Source organism: Eumetopias jubatus, unplaced genomic scaffold (genome assembly GCF_037043125.1).
Source record: "Eumetopias jubatus isolate StellerSeaLion01/CBP00866 unplaced genomic scaffold, mEumJub1_p1.0 scaffold_12, whole genome shotgun sequence".
Lineage (NCBI taxonomy): Eukaryota > Metazoa > Chordata > Mammalia > Carnivora > Otariidae > Eumetopias > Eumetopias jubatus.
Window position 1 is genome coordinate 48,389,676 of NW_028274818.1, and position 22,424 is coordinate 48,412,099.

The 22,424-nt window shown below is 37.2% G+C and overlaps 1 protein-coding gene across 2 annotated transcripts in view; it reads right to left on the reverse strand.

Annotated features, from left to right (window-relative positions):
• Nucleotides 1-696: 696 nt before the first annotated feature.
• The window catches only part of RALGPS2 (Ral GEF with PH domain and SH3 binding motif 2), a 152,924-nt gene continuing 131,196 nt past the window's right edge, over nucleotides 697-22,424 (reverse strand). For both annotated transcript variants that reach the window (XM_028092060.2, XM_028092059.2), the window contains 5 exons: nucleotides 20,673-20,778; nucleotides 17,894-17,986; nucleotides 11,091-11,196; nucleotides 8,852-8,943; nucleotides 697-6,263 (listed from right to left, as the gene is read on the reverse strand). In XM_028092060.2, the coding sequence (XP_027947861.1) occupies nucleotides 6,234-6,263; nucleotides 8,852-8,943; nucleotides 11,091-11,196; nucleotides 17,894-17,986; nucleotides 20,673-20,778 (427 nt within the window). In that variant the 3' untranslated portion in view covers nucleotides 697-6,233. The remainder of the gene's footprint in view (nucleotides 6,264-8,851; nucleotides 8,944-11,090; nucleotides 11,197-17,893; nucleotides 17,987-20,672; nucleotides 20,779-22,424) is intronic.

A 22,424-nucleotide genomic window follows, 5' to 3' on the forward strand; every position in this document is an offset into this window, starting at 1 on the left:
ATATGCTTGTCCTGGCTCAAAGACAAACAACTAATGAAAGAGAAAAGGGAACCCAGAAACTGAGCATGCACATACGGAAAGCTCCCGCCAGACAAAGGTGGCGCTGTGTGAAATAAAGACAGGTTGACCCCATCGGAGAACTGTCACTGTCTTTTGGTTCCAATATAGGGACACTGAAAATTTTCAAAGGCCGTTAGAGAGGTGAGAAAACTGTTGAAAACCAGTTCTTAGAGGCAAGCTCAAGTGGAATTCTTAGGGCATAACCAACACCTTAGCCAATGACTTATAGGAGGAGACCGAACACAGCTATTTCTGTACTTCCTACAATTTAATGTCATGTCTTAGAATCTACGAAATACAGTACATATTAGCAAAGAAGGCCTCTTTGGGGACTGCTCTTATCACATCAGGTACTTGGGAGTGGGGAGATGAAGTTGGAAATATTGGACCCATGACCCCTATTCCTCCAGACCCCATCGGTCACCATGCCAGAGCACATCCTCGATCCAGGACAGGGAAGAGCAACTGAAGTGTACCCAGACAGAAGCTTCCTGTGCCAACAAAAACCTTGTCCACTAGTTTAGAACGAGAAAAAGATCAAATTAGAGCACTTATTTAAAAGTTAATGATAAAATGCATTTTAAAAGTTAATGATAAAAATGTAAATATGGCAACAAATCATCCCCACGCAATCTGTATTGTTAAGTAATTTATTTCAATAGAAATATTTCAGAAAACTGTACTTAAATTCATTGTTAGCTTATGCAAACACACTGAAGATCTCACACTCACATTTGCATATTAAACAGAAACAATAAGTGAGAGAGGAACCAAGCTGCACATCACTCAGGGAGGTCATAGTGCAATTGAGTGCTTCATCATTAGAGTACCTCAAGTTAATTGGGATAAAGAAGAAGAAAAATGGCTTGTGTTTTCCTGTATATTATCATCATTGGATATTCACCCCCACAGATGTTTATCTCCTTTAGATTACATTGTGAACGAGTTCCCCACCCCCTCCCACACATACACACTTCAGTGGGCTGTAAAACAGTAAATTTGTCAGTAATTAAGATATAGAAACTCTTGAGAGTCTGGTGACTTGTAATAAATCAGCTACTGTGTCAGACCTGATAAGTCAATAATTACTGGACTATATTTGTGAATAGTCCTAATAGGTGATGTTATCTTTAGGGGAAACTTAATACTTGTTACCTGGTATCTAAAAAGCACAGGTAATATTTATGAAATTTTCAGCTGGTCTATTAAAAAAAAAGTTCAATCCTTTCAAAGCACTCTATGCATTCCATTCCTTTAATTCCATCACCACTTTGCAGGCCAAATGACTAGAAGCAATATTTAAATTCTGCTAATAACCCTCGATCAATCAACCCTTCATTTGGCTTTAAAGACTATGTCTACTTCCCTATTCTGGAACATACCAGCCCTTAAAAAATACGAAAATAGCATCTTGACTCAGCTAAACAGTAGTTTCAGATCTTGCAAGGGTCTCAGAGAAGCAAAATGTTTCCAAGTTTTGTTTTGACTAAGAAGGCTAGTGTAGTCTCTTAGCTTCCCTTAAAATTTATATATTGGAGTTGTTTTCACTTTCCTTCCATAATATTTCCAAGGAAACAATATCTGGTAGGTTAAGTGACTGCCTGTTTGTTCGGAGTCTTACTTAAATGTAAGAATGAACCAATCTAAATCTCATTTTTGGTCAAGTCTCATTACAAGATTTCAGCAGCTTTAATAAGACCCCAACAAATCTTTCTGGCTGTAATGTATTCTTTTAGGGATTTTCTGAAAGGCCTTATAATTAAATCGATGCTCAAAACAACATCAACAACACAACATAAAAACAAACTCAGCTGGATGGACGCTCTTCAAAGCTGTTCTTAAAAAAGCTCATCTAAAGGTTGATTTGGGTGGATTTATTTTTAATCTCCTACCCTGGCCGGGAGAGGAGCAGGGAGGGAGCTTGTTTGAAAAGACTCATGACCTGGGAGGGCTGTAACAATGACCTGGAGGCTCTCTGTACAGACTCTCCGCTCTCTTACACTTGCTGGGACAAAGAGTAAGAAAGAGTAAGCTGGTGGAGAGAGGGGTAGCACACACTCCTGACGTAAGAGGAGTAAGAGGGCAAATGATTATCGTCATACTCGATGCCCTAAAATTGGTCTTCAAATTGTTAAGGCACTAACCAAATTTTCCCCACACTACAACTTGAGATACTGGTGTAATAAAATTGCTTTCAATAACTTATGTAAGAGTTTGCACGCACAGATCTTTCATCACAATCCTCTAAATGGAAACAGTCACTTCAGTTACAAGCCATTTTTAGGGGAGCAAGACCAAAAAGGACTTACTTAGATCATTTTGAAAAGGTTGACTTCACGTGAAAATAATGCTCATCAATGTTTTTAAGTAACAGTGTATCTCAAAGCTTAGAAAAAAACAGAATACCACTCGGGCTGTAAAATCATAAATTTACTATGTTTGAAAAAAGTAGTACAAAAGGAGAGAGAAAATGAAAGCAAGCCCTAGAAGATCACCGAAAAGGCCAGGCAAACCTCATCACGGGCTCTGTACTGTCTGCTTGTGCAACAACAGCACCACGGTTCCACTGGGGCCCTGGGCAAGCCCATCTTCACTTTCAAAAAGGGATCCAAGGATTTCAAAAGCCTCCGAAGCAGAGGATTTCTTTTACTAAAGATTATCTCTTGGAAGCAACACTGCTCCCACTTGTTGGCAGAAGGTTGTATGGTGGTTTAAAGACTGGATGGAAAGGAATGTGCCTCAGAAAACAAGAAGGAAATCAATAGTGGATGTATTCTTTTAAAAAGTTACTATTATGGATTTCCAATGAATGCCTTATAGTTTTGTTTTCAGTTGGAAAGGTGTATAGCTTACGGGTTTAAGCTCAGAAGACTTCTGAGCTCATGTGGCCAGGTATATTCTAGTAATCCCAGGGCCCCCAGGTTCAGCTAACCCGTGGAGTATGTACACCACAGACTGGGACCACCTGCCCCTCTGTAACCGCAGTGCTCCTTGGGCTCTTCTGAAAGGCATTTCTAGAAGAGGAATAAAGCCACTTATAAAAACCCGGGAGCGATGAATCCCCTAACTCTTGACATATGCCATTCTCTACACAGAAAAACAAATTGTCCTTTAAGCACATACCCAGGGAGAAAAAAAAAATAATCAAATTGTTTGGATCCCTTTTTGTAATGTTTATACAAATAATATTTACATAGTGAAGAAAACGCTATAGAAAGGTGTGTTTGATCAGTTCTCTTTCAATTCTTATAATCTGGAGATCACAGTAAAAATAATACCTTTGAAAAAAATAAAGCAAAGGCCAAACACAGAGGGGGCATGAAACCAAAACTAGTGCTCTGAAAGTCATTATTATGCAGTTCTTTTTATAGGTGTATTTTAAAAACTCATGTTACTTCTGTATGAAAAATAAGTGTCCAGGTTCAAATAAACTGTGAAATAAATGAGATGTGTCTCAAACCGTATTTTGGCTAGTATTGTATACTACTACACCAGGCCGTATAATATGCCAATATTTATGCTTTTCATAAACTAGCTTAAATTTAAATTATAATGGAATTTCTAATGAGTTGTTCTTGGCTAGAAGAGAAACAAATGAGCTTAATATTGACAGAAATTTCAAGCTTTTGTCAACTAATTTACTAATTTAGTAAGCATAAGCTTAATAAGAGGAAAAAATTTCATCTTCCTACTAATAAACTACCTAAATATTTAATATATTTTGGTGACCTATTTTCTTTGCTTGAATTATTACATCATTTGGTGAATTATAGATCAAATATTCACCTATGCTATTTCAATTCACTTCTCTCACTGGTTTCCATTTGTTTCAAATGCTAAAATAATCTTCAAAAGCAACGTCTAATCTTTTGAATAGACAGATTTGAAGACAGAACAATGTCTACTTCTACTGCACAGTTGTGTTAAGAGTTTCGCTCAGTCAGAGGCCACAATTCTATATAGGGACTATTCACCAAATTTGAACACTATTCTTTCCCTGTGCATGTATCCCGTAATGTTAGAGCTGAAATATCAAACACATCTTCCAGTTTAGCTCTCTCTTTGGCAAAACTGTGATGTCAGGCTCTGACTTCCAGTTGCATATCTCCTCAAATATGGTTAACCTACAGTGTATCTACTTTAGCTTATTTATGACAAACAGAACAATAATAAAAAATCCACAGGGTTCTCATCCACAGAATTTTTTAAAAAGCACATACACTGTTAAAAACACTTATTTTTGAAGAAAAATACACAAATTAAGGAATTTTTAAAAAATGTAAAACAAAAGAAAGATGTGCAAAGTCTAAATAGTAATACTGCTGGCGATGCAGGTGGTGTCTTTCTATGTACCCAACGTGGGTTAAGCTTGGGAGATCATTAATTGAAAAATCACTCAGCACAGGCAACATTTTGCCCTCTCTAGCCCATGTCACTTTCCACAATACCAGAAATAATGGTATTTCTAACTGTGCTATATGAGAAAAATATCTGAACTCTTAACATCCTTTCCAAAAGCTCTTCTACTTTCCTTTGGATAGACTTTTAGCTAGTGATTATGTGAGTAATATTTTCTATTTAAGTTTCACGGCTTCAAGATGATTAAAAAAAAAAGTATGAAATTCTCTAAGAATGCAAATGTAAGAAATTTTATGTGAGGCCCAAAGTATTACAAGTTTATTGGAAGACATCAGTCAAAAAGGGGTTCTTCCTCTGGGCCACTGCTAAAATACAGGATGCCCCATGAGTTTCTAACATCTAACATACAGCCTTTGTTCAAGTGCCATTTTTTATTAAAACTCTAAGGCAGCTCACCTTTAAACCTTTTTTTTTTCTTTTTGCAATTCAACATTTATTCTGGAAATTAAACACACTGTTGCATGGAAGAGCTCTTCCAAAACAGCTTGGTCTACCACTGACAGAGTATGGTTTCATGGCCGGGACCTACAGTACGTTTTCAGAAAAGTGTTTTGTAATAAAGGAAAGTTATATAAGAAGGGAAGTTTTGACACTTAAGATTCCCAGAATCTCAATCTTTCACCTTTTTCCCTTTTAAAATTATTTTGTGTGCCTTATAATACATACACACATACATATGCAGAAGCTCTTTTAAATACATGTAATCCTGAATCTTATACTTAACAAAAATAATGAAAATGAGTAATAAAAAAAAATAACTGGCATTGTGTATATGAAACACTGTAAGAGAAAATATCCTGATGAAATATCAGTATATCATCTTGACGACAAAAGTCACCAGCGACTGGTAGAAGGGATAATTCAATTCACTTGAAAAAAAAATGTAATTACTGTAAAATCTCAGAAAAGTTTAGGTTGGGATTACGGTTCTTTCCTAAGCAGATCTGTGGTCCAACAATGAATTCATATAGAGGGCCAAATTTTAAACCCAGTTAAAAACAACCATGCTTTCTGGAGCCCAGTTGAAAAGAGTGTCTGGAATAGGAGCGCTCAGCCTTCATGCCTCCTGCAGGAAATGACGCTCCCCACCCAGAACTCAATTTCCGAAGCTTAGTGTTTAAGAAAAATCTCCCCTCATTCAAAACCACCCCCGCCCCCAATCCCAAATGAACCCCAACAACTCTCTTTATGAATATGTCTAATCCCGAAACTCTTGCCGTGGGAGAGCTGGGGAGGCTGCAGATGACCGGGAGCTGAGAAGCCCCCCGGGGCGGGCGGAGCATCTTCACACCTCCTTTCTAAACCAGCCCCTCACATAACTCGTAAGAAAGATGTTTTCCTTTTTAAAGTGTGTCTAAAAACAGGAGATTCCCCCCTCCAAAATTAGTACAAAGTTAAAAGAAACGCAAATGGGCTCCGATCTATTCCAAGCACAGCACCGCCAGAAGACGCACACACACTATTTGGTGCTTCATGTTGGTTTTCCTTTCGTTCGTTTAAGGCAGTGGTTTCCGCAGGTCAGTTCAGAGAAAAGCAGCGCGGTCCATGGCAGTTTGTTTAGTGACTCCAATGTGTTCTCTGGGAATATCTCACTTCATTCCCTGAAATTAGTGCTTTTTTGGTTCAGAACTCCAAAGGCTTGAGACATAGCCTCTAGGCTCCTCGTGGCCCAGAACTGGCTCATAGCTGGCGCTCGCGTCACCTCCTCATTCTCACTTAGGGGTGACAGTTCACCTTGCTTCTTTCTTAGGCTTCTACTCAAAAGTCATCAAGTTTGTAGGAACCTTAAAAATATAAGCAGTACAAAACTGATAGTACTTAAAAGTTGCTTTTCAAAGTACTATTTCTTATCTTTGTCATTTTAAGCCCAGATATCTTTTTAAAAAAGTAATTTGACAGAAGGTACTGCAATCATTTATGAATAATGAATAAAATATGCTAGAACATTTTTGAGAAAAATCACTGAGTTAATACTCTCTTTCCAGAAAATTGAAATTGGAATGGGAGAAAGGGTGGAGACGGTATCTTTCTGGTCTAACACAGGGTGCTCAGCAGATGTCTGCTGAATGAGCAAATGAACAAGAAAAGAAGTGTGGCTCTAGTTAGGGTGACCCTCTGACAAACATACTTATCGTCTATTTTCTCAGTATCTGTATTACCAGGAATTCCCACATGCACATTTTTAAATCCAGCATGGGTAATTTTATAATGAACATTACTAAGAATTTCTTTGTGAAATCATCATGGAAGTGTGAAAGAATAAAACTCATTGTTAGATAAATTCTGATCTGACACTTGGTGACTGAAAAAATCAACAGGTTATATAATAGTTTGAGGCTTATAGACTGGTTCAAGTTTAATTTGATTCCTTATAGAAATCAACAATAAGACATGAAGTCCACATTGTAGTGAGGAGAAATTCCACAACACTTCTTTTGAAATAGAAGTATATTTTGTTTTTGAAAATCAGCTGATGAGTCCTCTAGACAAGGACTAAAGAGGGTTTCACCATGTTAAAAAAAAAACAAAACTCTTAACCCTTATTATCTGTTTTCTGAAGTTGTGCTGGGAGAGATATTCTCACTTCAGTGGTCATTTCTCTGTCCTTTAAAACAGCAGCTACCACTTTAGTAATCTTTTTCTGAAAACCTAGAATATTCAAGAAAAAGGGGGGAGTCTCTTACACATGTCACCTTCTGAATGAAAAAATCTTTAATAATACAATCATAACTGAATCATAAATCAAATGCAATACAAATGCTCAAGTGCTTAAATTATAAATTTTCAGGTCTGGTTATAAGAAAACCATGTTTAAATAAAGTATAAGTTCATTTCCTCCTAAGTTCCTTGAATATGATTTAAGGTATTGTACTTGAGTGAATCAGAGGCTTCTACCAAAAATTTTCACATTTCACAGCTTCTATTTATATATTTGCTACTATTCTGATTCTCCCAAGTATGGAGAGAAACAAACAAATAAAACCCACTTATACACATTTGGTTGACTTGTTCACCTTTATGTTGGTATGTATACACTGTCTAGATTAATCTTGAAATCTGAGATTAAAAAAAAAAATGAGACTTAACACTTTAAGCACACTTAAACAATGTAAGTTGAGTTGCACATAAGCTTAGTCTATTCACTCTGTCCCAGGCCCTAAGAAAGTAGTCTTTGTTCTATGGCGTTTCATGCCCTTAATGGAGGGTGCTAAAAATGATACCAAATACTGCTATTAGTCTTTCATATATATATTTGAAATAAAAATTCTAAGAGAACAAAGCCTATTCTAACAATATTTAAAAAGAATGGACCTAAAGATAAAGACATTTGCTTGTTTGACCCTGTGTAGGTCATTTAGCATTTCTGAGACCAGTTTCTTCCTTTATCAAAAAAGGGGTAAAACTCTGGTCCTGACAGCACAGGGTGAAAAATACTTTTAATAAGTGATATAAACTCATATGGTGTATTATATTATTCATAATTAGCTATGGATTAACACTTAACTGTACACTTCTGAATTTCAGTACCTGAAATCAATGGTCTTCAAATATATCCACTAAAAACTGCCCACAAAAAGTCTACACATATTTCCATAACTGCAGTTATGTTTACTTTACGTCTGTTCTACCAATCCATGGCTCAACTTTAGATCTGCAACAGGGTTTGGGGAAAACAACACCATGGCTTCATTTCTCCTCTGCAGCTGAAAGCCTTTGAATTAGACCATCTTTGTTTCGGTGAAATAAAAACAAACAGATCCAAATGGCTTTGGGTTTTGCTGCAACCACAAGAACCTACTCAGGTTATTAACAGAATAAAGATGAATCAGAATAATTTTTATTAAAGTGCCATCTAAGTTTTACGCCCCTGGGACTCTATTTCTTTGCCTCTCACTATTTTCTACCGACATGGGTAACATTTGCCTCTTTAGAACACCTTAAGCTCCTTCCAGCTTCAGGACCTTTGAACTTGCTGTGCCCTCCAGCAGACCTTAATCTTCACATGGCTGTTCCTTCTTGTCACTCATGTCAATGTCTTTGGGGAGATCTCTGCTGCCCATTCTTACTTATTTAAAGTTGTGTCTACTCTCATCACTCTGTATCACATAATTCTATTTTGTTTTCCATATATATGTATATATAGTTCTGTATATAGTTTTCAGCATTTGAAATTTTATTTGTTCATTATTTTATTGACTATCTCCTCACTAAAATGTGGACTTCATACTTGCCGACCACTGTAAGAAAAAGAATAAAAAGAGTATCATTTTCCTTCTTCATTCATAAAATTAGTCTGTTTACTTCCCTTGGAACGCTTTTAAATACGGTCCCAAGCAACGGACCATCCTGAGGACCGAGAGACACTGCTCACCTGCTGCTTGTTGCTTTGGCAAGCTGCGCTCAAATGCTTGAACCACAGCATCGCGTTCATTCTGTTGCCAGCTTGAAACTTGTATGAGTTTCCTAAAGTTATTAAAAACAAGGGGAAAATGATAAAATTTTAAGGACTCTGACATATAATTCAGTCATATATCAAAGAGCAAAATGAAACAAGACTAGAATTCTCAGTTTCAGAATTCTGTCTCTAGCACCTGATTTTCTAATACAAATAAAAAGTTCTCTATGCTATGTTCACATGCTATCATTTATTCAGAAAGTCACTGTTTTGCTGCTTATGAATTGGAAGAGAAGTATTCTTGTCTTCTTAAATATTCCTTAGAGGAAAGTATACCTAAATAAAAGAATCGTTTGGCTCCTCTAGATTTGTAGGTGGGACTGAGAGTACAGAATATGTTAATATTAAAGTTTTTACAGGCAAAATGCTTTAACACGTTTAACATTTAAACCTTAGGTATGTAATATGATTAAGGATCAGTATCAACCATGCTTTTAGGTGTTAGTTACATTTGCTGAAATTATCACGGATTTCTGGGTCTACTGAGGGATTTCTGGGAAAATCTGAAGAGTCACTGATTCCTCTTTTAGAAAATTAGAAATTCATCTGTGTTGTGTGTATTTAAGAACTTATGTTGACTAATTCAAGATTGACACATAATAGATAAATCTTACATGGTTGTATTAAGGTGATAAACTGAAAAAAGAAAGGATTCATGTACTGAAGGCTGCCCTAAGTTGAGTTTTATCCCTTTTTTCATTGACCTAAGTTTTTATTTCCCAATTTGTATCGAATTCTACTCTCTCCTTTGTAACTGCATTCAATGGCCCAAGAGTCTGACCTTTCTCGAGGCATGACAGAGCTTTCCTTTGAGACTGAACACTCAGAGAACTTTTTTACTTTCAGAAGCAACAGTTTCTTCACCAATGTTTCATGTTAAATAATACTGTTTTACTTGCTGAACTCAGATGTGGACATTAAAGCAATCTGAATCGAAGGCATATCTACAATTAAGCTGGCCATAGCGGCCATTTATCTACTTTCTCCTCCCCCTCCAAAAGACTATTAGTACAAATGTTACAAAAACCTTGGTTACTTGGAAAGAATCCCATCAAGCTACACTAGGGAAACTGAAAGAAAATAAAGAATTTGTTAACTAAGCCCAATGAAAATGATTTCCTTAAGATGCAACTTTATGAATAATGCCTTTGGGATTTGGGGTTGGGGCAGGGACTCTGAATTCAGAATGCTGAGCAGGGAGTTCTTACTCTGTAAGTCAGTCTAGTTCATCTCAAAATGAGACATTTTCCTACTATTATTTTTTTTACTTAAAATGCTATAATTTCACTTAAAATGCTATAATATCCTAAAAGCAGAATATCTGTTGCTATAAAATACATTCTGAATAGAGGTGAAAATATAACTGTACAGTCAATAAACAGAATTTCGGTGGTGAGTTGCTGCAGTGGAAGATTCTGGGCAGAGAGGAAAGAATTTCTCGTCTGGCTCCCTCTGAGGTGCTTATCAACAGCTAGCAGCTGTATGCAGGAAGAGCAGCAATCACGTCAGGCTGCGTTCCGACGGCCACCTGCGGCCTCCACTAGAGATGCACAGGGTCTGATTCCACACGGCCCACCCTCCAACTTCTCTGATCCACTTAAAAAACTCTGCTGGTCAAGAGTCAATCATTTCCTTCATAAGTCTCTCTCTCAATATTGTAAGCAAAGTATTCATTATTAATTATACTTACTTGGAAAGCGACAGGAGTTAAATAACGTATTAACCTCATTAAAAATAATGGACTAAAAATCATTTAGAGGAAAACCTCTGCCACATTCAGAACTTAAGAATAACAATTTATTTGAGAGTATAAATGAAGGGGTATTACATATATAGCAAATGTCTGAGGCTTTAAAGTAACTGATTCTCCAGTTCCCTCCTTCCCTCCCTCTCTGCCTGGTTCTTAGCTCCTTAAGGATTACTTGGGCTTTTAATTTCAAGCTTATGCCCATGCAGCAAAGAAAATATGCTTATAACAGATATTGATACCAGAAATATTGATATCATTACTCTACATTATGAGACAGAATTATTTCCCAAGAGACAAAACTACAAAAACATGTTCCTGGTCAAGTATTCTAGTTAAACTACGTTTGGACCAACTGAACGTTATGTACTTGCAGTACCTTAAACCCTAGATATTCTAATAATTCACCTTTCTCAGAGTCAGTCAGCAAGAAGAGATCTGGGTGTTCTGGGTCATCAGCCATCATCACCATCCATCCTACCACAGATACGTTCTTATTTGATGTTGATTTGAACTGAGAGATAAAAAGATCATTAATGGAAAACACAAAATTTATGGCTCATCCTAAGCAAAAATTAAGGATAGGCATATTTTCAGTTTCTGCCATGAGAGATAAGATTTGTGACTTCATGTTGGTTGAGTCTGCTCACAGCCTTTTACTTACTACTAAATTCCATTTAGGCATGCCCTCTTTAGACAGTCTCCTACTCTTCAGATCCTTCCTAGCTTCAACTCTTCATCAAAACCTGTCCAAGTCTTGATTCTCAAAAAAGCACGATCTGTCGCTGGATCTGATAAATTCATCTCTGTGGTTTTTTTTCTGTTCTTTACTATGCTGCCCCGAACCCCTCCCTCATTAGGAAACACACCTATATTTTGTTATCTTTTTTTACCCAGCTTTATTGAGATATAATTAACATAACATAGCATAAGTTTAAAGTATACAATGTAATAGGGGGATTACCTGAAACCTGATGATTTACTAAACCAGCAGTGGTATCAATTTTTTTTTTTTAAGTAGGCTCCATGCCCAGCATGGAGCCCAACATGGGGCTTGAACTCATGACCCTGAGATCATGATTGAGCTGAGATCAAGAGCTGGATGCTCAACCGACTGAGTCACCCTGGTGACCCAGACAATTCTTAATAATAATATATTTTTACTTGTATTTCTCAAAAAAAGGTATTCTTAGTATTCTTGTTAGTTTTCTATTCTTTTTTTTAAGTTAAACTAGAAATAAATGTAATGAAAAAAGGGCTATTAGAAAAGAACAGAAAATTAGGATACTCTCATTCGTGACCATAAATGGAAAAATATTAAATAATTGTATACACCAATACATTTTTATTATATGTATATACCAATTGGTATATGTATATACCAATAATTATACTGGTGTATAAAAAAGCTGATGGGGTGTCTGGGTAGTGCAGTTGGTCGAGTGTCTGACTCCTGGTTTCTCCTCAGGTCATGATCTCACTCACGGTCATGAGACAGAGCCCCATGTTGGGCTCCACGCTCAGCATGGAGTCTGCCAGAGATTCTCTCTCTCCCTCTGCCCCTCCTGCTCATGCTCTCTCGCTTTCTAAAATAAATAAATCTTAAAAAAAAAAAAAGCTGATATATGATGACCAGTTTGGATTTATCCGAGGAATGTGAGGTTGGTTTAATGTTAGAAATCAACCAATGCAACTAAGTTGGGTTTATTTCAAGAAAGCAAGATTAGTGCAGTCAAGTTCAAAAATTATTTTTTTAACTTTAGAAAAATTATTAAGCTAAATCACCGTATTAACAGATTAAGAAAGAAAAAAATACATTCAACTCAGTTTACCCAACAAGCTTTTGCTAATATAATGTATATTTGTGACAGACTAGGAATAGAAGGGAACTTCCTAATTCAGTAAAGAGTAACCACCAAGCAAACAAACAAAACCTACACAAAAACCAAACCAAAATAACACAGGAAAGACGACCCCCCCCAAAAAAAGACAACCCAAAATCAAAACCCTGCCACACATACTCAAGGGTAAAATGCTAAAAACATTTCAAAATCAGTATCAAGACAAGGATGCCTATCATTGCTACCTCCATTCAACACAGAATTTGAAGAGCTAATCAGCTTAATAGGATAACAAAAAGGAAGTAAAAGGTGTAAGAGTAAGGAAGAAATAAAACTGCCATTAGTCCTGGATGATAATATCGACAAAGAAAATCCACTCACATCTATCAAATTAGTAAGAATGATGAGCAAAGACACTTGGAAAAGATCAGTATGAAAATCAACTGTAATTCTATACACGAGAAATATAAGTCATTTATAAGAGGGGTATCTAGCAATACATGCAACAAAAGATACACAGAAGTAGAACCCATAAAAGGCATCCAAGAAGACATAAAACAATTAAGAAATACCATGAGATAGGGGCGCCTGGGTGGCTCAGTTGGTTAAGCGACTGCCTTCGGCTCAGGTCATGATCCTGGAGTCCCGGGATCGAGTCCCACATCGGGCTCCCTGCTGCTCAGCGGGGAGTCTGCTTCTCCCTCTGACCCTCCCCCCTCTCATGTGCTCTCTCTCTCTCTCTCTCATTCTCGCTCCCTCAAATAAATAAAAAATAAAAATCTTTAAAAAAAATATCATGAGATGAAGAAAAAGGTTTGATTTGTAAAGATGTCAATTCTCCCTAAATTGATTTATATAAACTCAGTGTCATTTCAATAAAAATTTCAGTAGGATTTTACAGAACTTGAGAAACTGATTCTAAAATTTATATACGAGAGCAAAGGAGCAGAAATAGCCAATACACTCCTGAGAACAGTGAGTCAGGACCTGCCCTGACACACATCAAGACTCAGAGCCACAGTAATTGAGACCATGGGCTCCAGGACAGGGACAAACAGGGTAATGGAAGTCAAGAGAGCCATCTGGGTGTAGAGATGCAAATTCATATGACAAGAGTGGACTCTGCAGCCTGATGAACGAAGAATGAACTGTTCAATAAATGATGCCAGGAAAATTGGTTATCCACACAGAAAAATCAAGAAAACAAATGCCTGACTTTTCTCTCTGCATTTACGCCAAAGACTTTTTTGATGCTGTTGGTTTTCATACACAGCTGACCCTTGAACAACACGGGTTTGAACTATGCAGGTCTACTTAAGATGCAGATTTTTTTGGATAAATACATTACAGTAAGTGTACTTTTTTCTTATGATTTTCTTAACATTTTTTCTAGCTTACTTTATTGTAATAATACATCATACAATACATATACAAAATGTGTCAACCAACTGTTTATGTTATTGGTAAAGCTTTTTTTTTTTTTTTAAAGATCTTATTTATTTATGAGAGAAAGAAAGAGGCAGGCAGAGGGAGAAGCAGGCTCCTCGCCCAGCAAGGAGCCCGATGTGGGACTCAATCCCAGGACCCTGGGATCATGACCTGAGCTGAAGGCAGACGCCCAACCGACTGAGCCACCACCCAGGCGTCCCATTGGTAAAGCTTTTGATCTGTAGTAGCCTATTGGTAGTTTTTGGGGAGTTGAAAGTTATACACAGATTTTCAACTGCACAGGTGTGGGAGGGAGGTGGGGTAGGTACCTCTAACCTAGTTGTTCAAGGGTTCACTGTACTAATGGGGGCATATTTGTACTCTTATTTATAGTTTTCACTTATCAGTACTTCCTTATTGGTAAGTATTTTGAGTCTTTATAGATTTCTATTATAAACAACTACAGGAATATTCTTCTACAGGAATTTTTGTGCACTTGTTCAAGGACTTCCACAGGACAGATTCTCAGATAAGGAATTGCTGGTTATTATTAAGTTAAATACGGACTAGGACTGCCCACCACAAAAACAATACCAATTTAAATTTCTGCAAATCACAGATAAGTCTATGTTTCCCTACACCACGGACAATGCTCTATTAACAATCTTCAAAATTTTTGCCTAGTAGCAAAAAAGGGCATCTTCTTTAACCTGCATTTTTGATACCTAATAAGGTTGATCATCTGTTCATGTTTATTAGCCAATTATATTTCATCTTCTATTTACCTCCTCCTTCCCTTTTTCTAAGGTCCTGTTTTATTCTGAGCTGTGGAAAGTTGTTAGTTTTGTTACAGATTTCTTTTCAGGCACAGTCTTGGTCTTTAAAAATTTAACTAATTGAATAGTATTTATTCACTCTCTACCATACAGTGATGGGTTCAAACATAACTGCAAAATTTTTTTTTACAATAAATAAACCTTCAGTAAAAAACATTTTTACAGTGAATGTTTTCATTTTAAAACATCCAAAAAGGGGCTCCTGGGTGGCTCAGTCGGTTAAGTGTCTGCCTTTGGCTCAGGTCAGGATTGAGCCCCGGGTCTGGCTCCCTGCTTAGGGGGGAGTCTGCTTCTCCCTCTCCTGCTGCCCCTCCCCCACCTTTACCCCGCTTGTGTTCTCCCTCTCAAATAAGTAAAATCTTAAAAAAATCCAAAGGGGCGCCTGGGTGGCTCAGTTGGTTAAGCATCTGCCTTCAGCTCAGGTCATGATCCCAGGATCCTGGGATCGAGCCCCGCACTGGGCTTCCCCCTCCCACTCCCCCTGCTTGTGCTCTTTCTCTCTCAAATAAATAAAATCTTAAAAAAAAAAATCCAAAAATACAGACATAATAGGAGTCCCCCTTTGCTCTCCCCAGTTATTCTACCCTGCCAAGCCTATTCTGTTCCTCGCAGGCAAAAAATATGTATAGAGAGTAATAAAACTTATAGGTTTGTAGGCGTCCAGATTTTCTCCTTCTGCATTTATAGACCTATATGAACAGGTATATTTTCATTAGTAATTTTTTTCCCTCCAGCTTTCAATTTTGAAAGGTTGAAACTACAAAGTTGAAAGAATGCCACAGTGGTTACCCCCGAATCTACATTTTGTGCATTTGCTTGATCTTTTTGAACTGCAGACATCATAAAACTGAGTCCTAAATATTTCAGCATGTATAGCCTAAGAATATATTTCTATATAACCACAATATAAGTATCTAAGAAATTTAAGACATTTTTTATAAAATCCATGAAATTTTTTCAATTGTCCCAATTATGATCTTCGTCGTTAAAAAAAAAAAAAAAAGAAATTACCTCCAGGATTCAACCAAAGTACACATATTGCATTTACCTCTCAGATTCTTCAGTCTCTTTTAATCTGTAACAGTCCTCCTCTTCCCCCACACACCCCCTGCTCCATCTACCAAATTTTGGTCTTAAGAATCCAAGCCAGTTGTCTTGTAGAACGTTCCACAATCTGGATTTGATTGTTTCTTCATGATTAGATTCAGGTTAAACTTTTGGCAAGAACACTACATAGGTGGTGCTCTGCTTATAGAATACATTTTAATCCTTTATCTGTTGCTTATATATAGCCATTATTTTCTTCTAATAATACAATTTTGTTTGAAAATGATTTAAAAAAGTTTTTCCTTCATTGCTTTTAGTTGTGCCACATCTCTTCTAAAACTGATTCTATAATATTAACACGAGCTTGTCTCTCTACGCTCTACGTTGTTCTTGTAATTCCTTCTTTAACCCGAACAGTTTTAAATTAAGAATATTAGGAATATAGTCCATTTCCTTGGCACTCAATTTGATTTCCTTACAACCCAGTATGCTCTAATTTCATCTGGCTTCTTTCTAATTAAAGTTTAGGAAAAAATAAAAAACACTTAATTTTGAATAGCTACTTCTTTATAATCGTCAACTAAGTGAAACTGAGCCAAGCATCTCAAAGTGGCTATGTGAAAAGTTACCTGTATCTGAAGACAAAGGATTTAATTTAGCTATAGCAATCTTTTTTCCTCCCTCTGAGGATAGCAGTATTAATCAGAGGCAATTACTCTGCAAAATGTTTGGGTGGAACTAGTCTGTATAACTCTGTTGGGTGTGTATTAGTCACTTTGACCAGAATACAAAAAACAGTCAAAGTCTAAACAATTGTAAAATAATAGTGGGCAAAAAACCCAGAACTTCAGGGGCTCCTGAGAGCTCAGTTGGTTAAGTGTCTGACTCTTGATTTCAGCTCAGATCATGATTTCAGGGTCGTGGGATTGAGCCCCACATCGGGCCCTGATTCTGCCTCTTCCTCTGCCCCTCCCCACCACCCTCTCCCTTTAAAAAAAAAAAAAAAAAGCCAGAATTCGAGAATTTATATGATTCCATTCACGTACGGTTCAAAAATGAGGCAATGTGTTGTTTAAGGAAACATATATGGTAAACTCTAAATTAGAGAAGAGCAAGGCAATGATTAATATGAAATTCAGGACAATGACAGGTGTAGGTATGGCAAGGAAGAAGGAAGGTTGATACTATTTTACGGCACTTACATTCATTTAAACCAACAACTTACTCTTCTATACTTCTGATTTGATTATAAAGAACTAAAACTGTAAGAATAAAGAGCTTCTCTGAATTATGCAATGTCACTGGATAATTTATACATAGTAAAAGGACTCAATTTTTTTAGTGGATTACCTTTCCTTGGTATGGTAAACCACTTAATTGCACTGCAAAATACATGACTTAGAAATAAAATTCTTCTCAAGGGGATTTTATTAATGCAACATGGAAAATTTCTTCCTTTCAAAGACTGTATCACTAGCATATAAAAACAAAACAGCATGCAAAAGAGATTTATAGAAGATTCTACATTTGGAGAAAAGTACATTGAGAGGCTTCTTCTAAGTAATATGCAACACAAGAAAGTGACCTAGAGTAAGCATAGTAACTATTACTCCTCTTCACTGTTGAGAAAAACCACTCTGTCTGAGATTGAGGTGGCAAAGAACTTTAGATGATGGTCCCAATTTTTCACATTTTACAGATTATGAACTAAGACTCCAAAGCAATAATTTTCAACTACTTTCTGAACAAGAAACCCAGGCTTGGGAAGGTTTTGACGCCAAAATAGAGAGTGGAAATGAGCATTTTTGAGCTTCTGATGGAAAAATAGCATTCAAAAAAATAAACTCTAAATATGGAAGTTATTCCAAGACCTTCCCTGGAATGGTCTTACTAAATAAAAATAATTCTACCACAACACTCGCACAAGGAATAGATGTTAAGAACTTCTGGAATAGAACATGGAAATGATCCAAATTGCTGCATTCCATCAGGACTGCTTTCTTTACAACCATGAAGAAGCACTGAAGCTCTGCTAGCAGTTCAGAGGAGGAATACTTACATGCTTTCTTTCTGTAGCTTTTAGAGATTTGGCAGCATAGTAAAAAAGCTGTGTCCCACACAAAGCTGCCCAATACTTTGTCCATGATGCCACCTGGAGAGACAAACACAGGAACATACTACCACCGGCTTCTCGGTTTCTTTACTTTCTTAGCGCCGATGACCTTTAGCTCCACTCCGGCCACCTTAGTCTAATCTTAAGAGTTGAATCACTGCTGAAATCTTTATCTCCCACATTCCTGTCACTTCCACTGAATATGCTCTACTACTACTTTCATTCAGATAACTATTGGTTTCATCAAAACCCATACCACTTTTTAACATTATCTAGCCTTGCTGCTGTCTCCCCATCCTGTATCCTTCCCTCTCCCTTCTTCGTATTTAGCCAATACCACATGGTCCAGCACTATAGCCATTCCCTTCCACATACTTGAATCCCACTGTCCCTCTCTCCTAATTGAACCCTAGCCCTATTTAAATCTAACCATCTGATTACTTGGCACATTATAATAACCGAATATTGCTGGAAAAATCACACAACTGTGCCAACTGATAAAATTAGAACCAACAATCTCATTTAGAAATCAATAGTACTTCATTTTTACCCCATGAAGTCATTATACTCTTTCTCTCTGGAGACAACCATTTCATTCCTTTTCAAAAACCCTAGTACTCCATCCCCTTATGATAGCACTGCACACTCCCCAGAGAAAAATAGGTGAAATCTGGTGAGGACTTCCTCATCTTCCCAGATCATTTCCATCTAACTATCTGTGTGTAGGCCCACCTACTTAGCCTTTCTTCCTGCTGCAACAGAAGAGTTAACGCTGCTTCTATCAAAGGAGAAACTACCCTCCCTTTGTGCTCTAGATTTCTACTATCTCTCACTCCCTCAAGAAATCCGCTTTTGTCATTTACTCCTTTCTCCACTGTCTTGATTTCTCTCCCTCTCCCATCATTATGCAAATGAGGCTTCACAGCACTCTCATCTTTGAAAATCCCTCCACCGCCCCGTCCTCTGCCCCATCAGAGAGCACCCAATTTTTCTGCTCCTGTTCACAGCATAACTTCTTGCAAGTTGTCTCTAATGCCTGACTCTACTTCTCTCTTGCCCATTTTCTCAACTTACTTTTGGTTAGGCTGCCAATGTCAAGGTCACTGATCACTGACATATCCCAAAGCCTCTGTTCTTACCACAGTCAACCTCTTAGCAACATCCGACACGGCTGGCCACTCCTTCCTTCTTGAAATACTTTAACCGCTGCGCTTCTCTGGTAACAGTTCCTTCATTTTCCTCTATGCTTCTCATAGCAGACCTTGATGTGCTCCATAGTTCTATCCTCGGCCCTCTTTTCTTCCCCAGCTATACTTTCTTCATTATCTCTTCATGAGATAATGTCTCACCTGGTCCCATACTTCAAATACCATCTGTATACAAACTACCCCCAAATCCCCATCTCTAGCCACCACCTCTCTGCTGAACTTCTGACCTGTACTTTTTAGAGCTAAACTGACATCTCCACTTCTATGCCTAAAACGCATATTAAAGTGAACTTAGCTAAGACTTACCGGCCCTTTCTTGAAGAAACTTTTCCTATTTCAGTAAACATTCCCAACATTCATCCAGCTCAGACCCCACCCAGGTACCATCTTCACGTCACGCTCTCTCATACACCGCACCTAACACATCATCAAGCAACCCTAACCGTTCTCCCTGACTTCACCTCCTCCACCTGCTGCGCCTCAGCTCCACAGGCCTTCTCGCTGCCTGAACTCAGATCCTCACACGGCTAGCTCGCCTGCCTCATTCAGATGGCAGCTCGGATGCCTCGCCGTGCTGACACCTCTCCTCATCCTCTCACCTGCCATCCCGTTACCTTATTTCAAGGGCTTACTTTCTATTTGTCTCGTTGGAATGTCATTTGCACAAGGCAGGCACTGTGCCTCATCTTGTTTGCTGCTCTATTTCCAGCATCTGGCACACGATAGTGTCGTAATGCCTCAACTGGCAGGCTACTCCTAGTTTTTACTAGCTGGCCTCGTGTAGCTTCTCGACCGTGGTTTACTGTAACGTAAGCGGCAAAATCAGACTGCTTAGCTGTAAACCATTTTTACATTTTAAGAAGCTCTCATATCTTCAAAAGTGTCAAGTTTGGATACACACTGAAGTTTTTATTCCAAACTAGATAAATTATACTATTATTTGAGAAAAGAAAAAACAAAGTCTTCTTTAGCAGTCAAACTGCTTGCTGGGGAAGAAGAAACTTCTATGTTATGTACAAAAGGCTTTGAGCTACTCAACTTTTACCACTTAAAAAAAGATAACAATGGTTTGGAGGACATTTAATATCTGGGTTTTATTTCACGAAGGAAAACGAAACTTCATTACAGAGATGTAAATAAACAACTTAGGACTGACACAACAAAATTGGTTGCATTCCACTTTTTAGGGTTATTCCTCTCAATTCTTTATTTTTCCTAAACTTATTACTAGAATATTTCATTATGGCATATACTTTCAAGGTTCTCCAAGAAATGTTTTTGTGTAAGAACTACACTAGGGGACAGAGAGGGGTACAGGAGCACCTTGATGGACACACCCTCAATGTATGATCTAACTGAAGTCTAAATTAAGAAACACGCGAGGCAAATGTGCATTTTCAATTATTTCAAGTGTACCATACATCTGGTTTTATTTCATTGTTTTCATATTTTTTTAGGGTCCTGTATGTTTGCTTATTTTTGGAGGTGTGTTAAAATATAATACAATAATATCTTACTGTAGGCTTTTTGCCTTCTTTTAACAAAGTTTTTCTCCTGAGAACACCTTGAATAGTGACAGCTCCTGGATATAAATGTACTGCCAAATCTTCTGATTCTGCAGAACTATAATAATGGAATGAAGAAAAGAACATGTAAGACCTTTTGTGTATAGCAGTTACAAAGCAGGTACTTAAATGAAATGTAATTACTCTTAGTTTTAAAACTTCATTAATGTATTTAGCATTAGAAGACACTGACAATTATAAAGGCTTACTCTGCTGAAATTTATAAGCTGTCATAAAAGTTTAATCAGGAAGTTATTAAAGTCAACAGATGGTTAAAAAATGCACACTTTATTACATAACTGAACAAGTATAATTTAGAAAGAATAGAGTAATTCACTTTAGTCAAGATTAAATTAAGGATTTAAGACTTTCCCTTCTTTTTAACATGCCACATTTGCATCACTGCTGTAAACTTTTTTCCCCTTAAATACTTTAAGTCCTGGTAGGAAAGGTGAGGATTCTTTTTGTTAAAAAGTATTTAAGCATATAAAACTCAAAATAAAAAGAGCAGAGGCTCAAAAAAAGGAAAAGAAAAAGAAAACCCATGCTGAATTTAATTCTAAAATAGGTGAGAGAAGTAATATAGGCAATAACAACATATTTAAAAAACTAGGGTACTGCAGTAAATTGTAATAACATTTAAATGCTGTCAATGCGTAGTGTTTGATTATAACCTAACAGCTCTGAGACACCTGGGTGGCTCAGTTGGTTAAGCGACTGCCTTCGGCTCAGGTCATGATCCTGGAGTCCTGGGATCGAGTCCCACATCGGGCTCCCTGCTCGGCAGGGAGTCTGCTTCTCCCTCTGACCCTCCCCCCTCTCACGCTCACTCTCTCTCTCTCTCTCTCTCTCAAATAAATAAAAATCTTTATAAAAAAAAAAATAACCTAACAGCTCTCCAAGGAAGGAGTAACTCCCAAACTCAAGATTTCCTTTTCATGTATCTTAAGAAAACCACCACAAAATAACCAAACATTTAAATATCTTTCCCCAACTGACTTAAGGTCCTATATTTAAAACAACAATAACTTCTACGAGTCAATTAAAACATACACACTAATAAAATTATCTGCCATTCTTTGGGGATCTGACATGATATGCAGAATTCCTACAACAGGGAAGAAAACTGAAGTTTGCCAGTTTCTCTCTTATGATTATTTAGGTGTCTTCAAAGTGACTTAAAAACCTAGAGACCACTAGAAATTTCATGCTATTGCTATTTATATTCAGGGTATACACAAAGAGATTAGACACCAAATTGACAAAAAGTTTACTTCTGAAGTTGGCTATTGTATGTGTTGTATTATGAAGTGGCTGATTACACATTACCAGTAACCTCCAGCCTCACATCAATCTAACATTCTCATTTCCTTCCGTGGCTAAAATGGTGCAGAAAGAGACCTGGTTTAACTAATAAACCACTGAACAAAAATGAGTTTAAAAGCACAAACATTATTTACTGAGACTTGTCTACATTCAGGTCCTGCAGTTTATATGAAAAATTCTTAACAAAGATAAATTGAATGGAGCCTTACTAGCAAAGTAAATGCTGTGACAGCAGCCTTTAAATAATGCTTATCCAAGAACCAGCAGCATTACAGAGACCTGTGCAGTTCTAAGGCCACCAAGTTGGAATTATTCTGCAATTAGCTCAGTGGATCAGAAAGAGAAGTTCAAATTTATCTCTAGATTAAATCTTGGCAA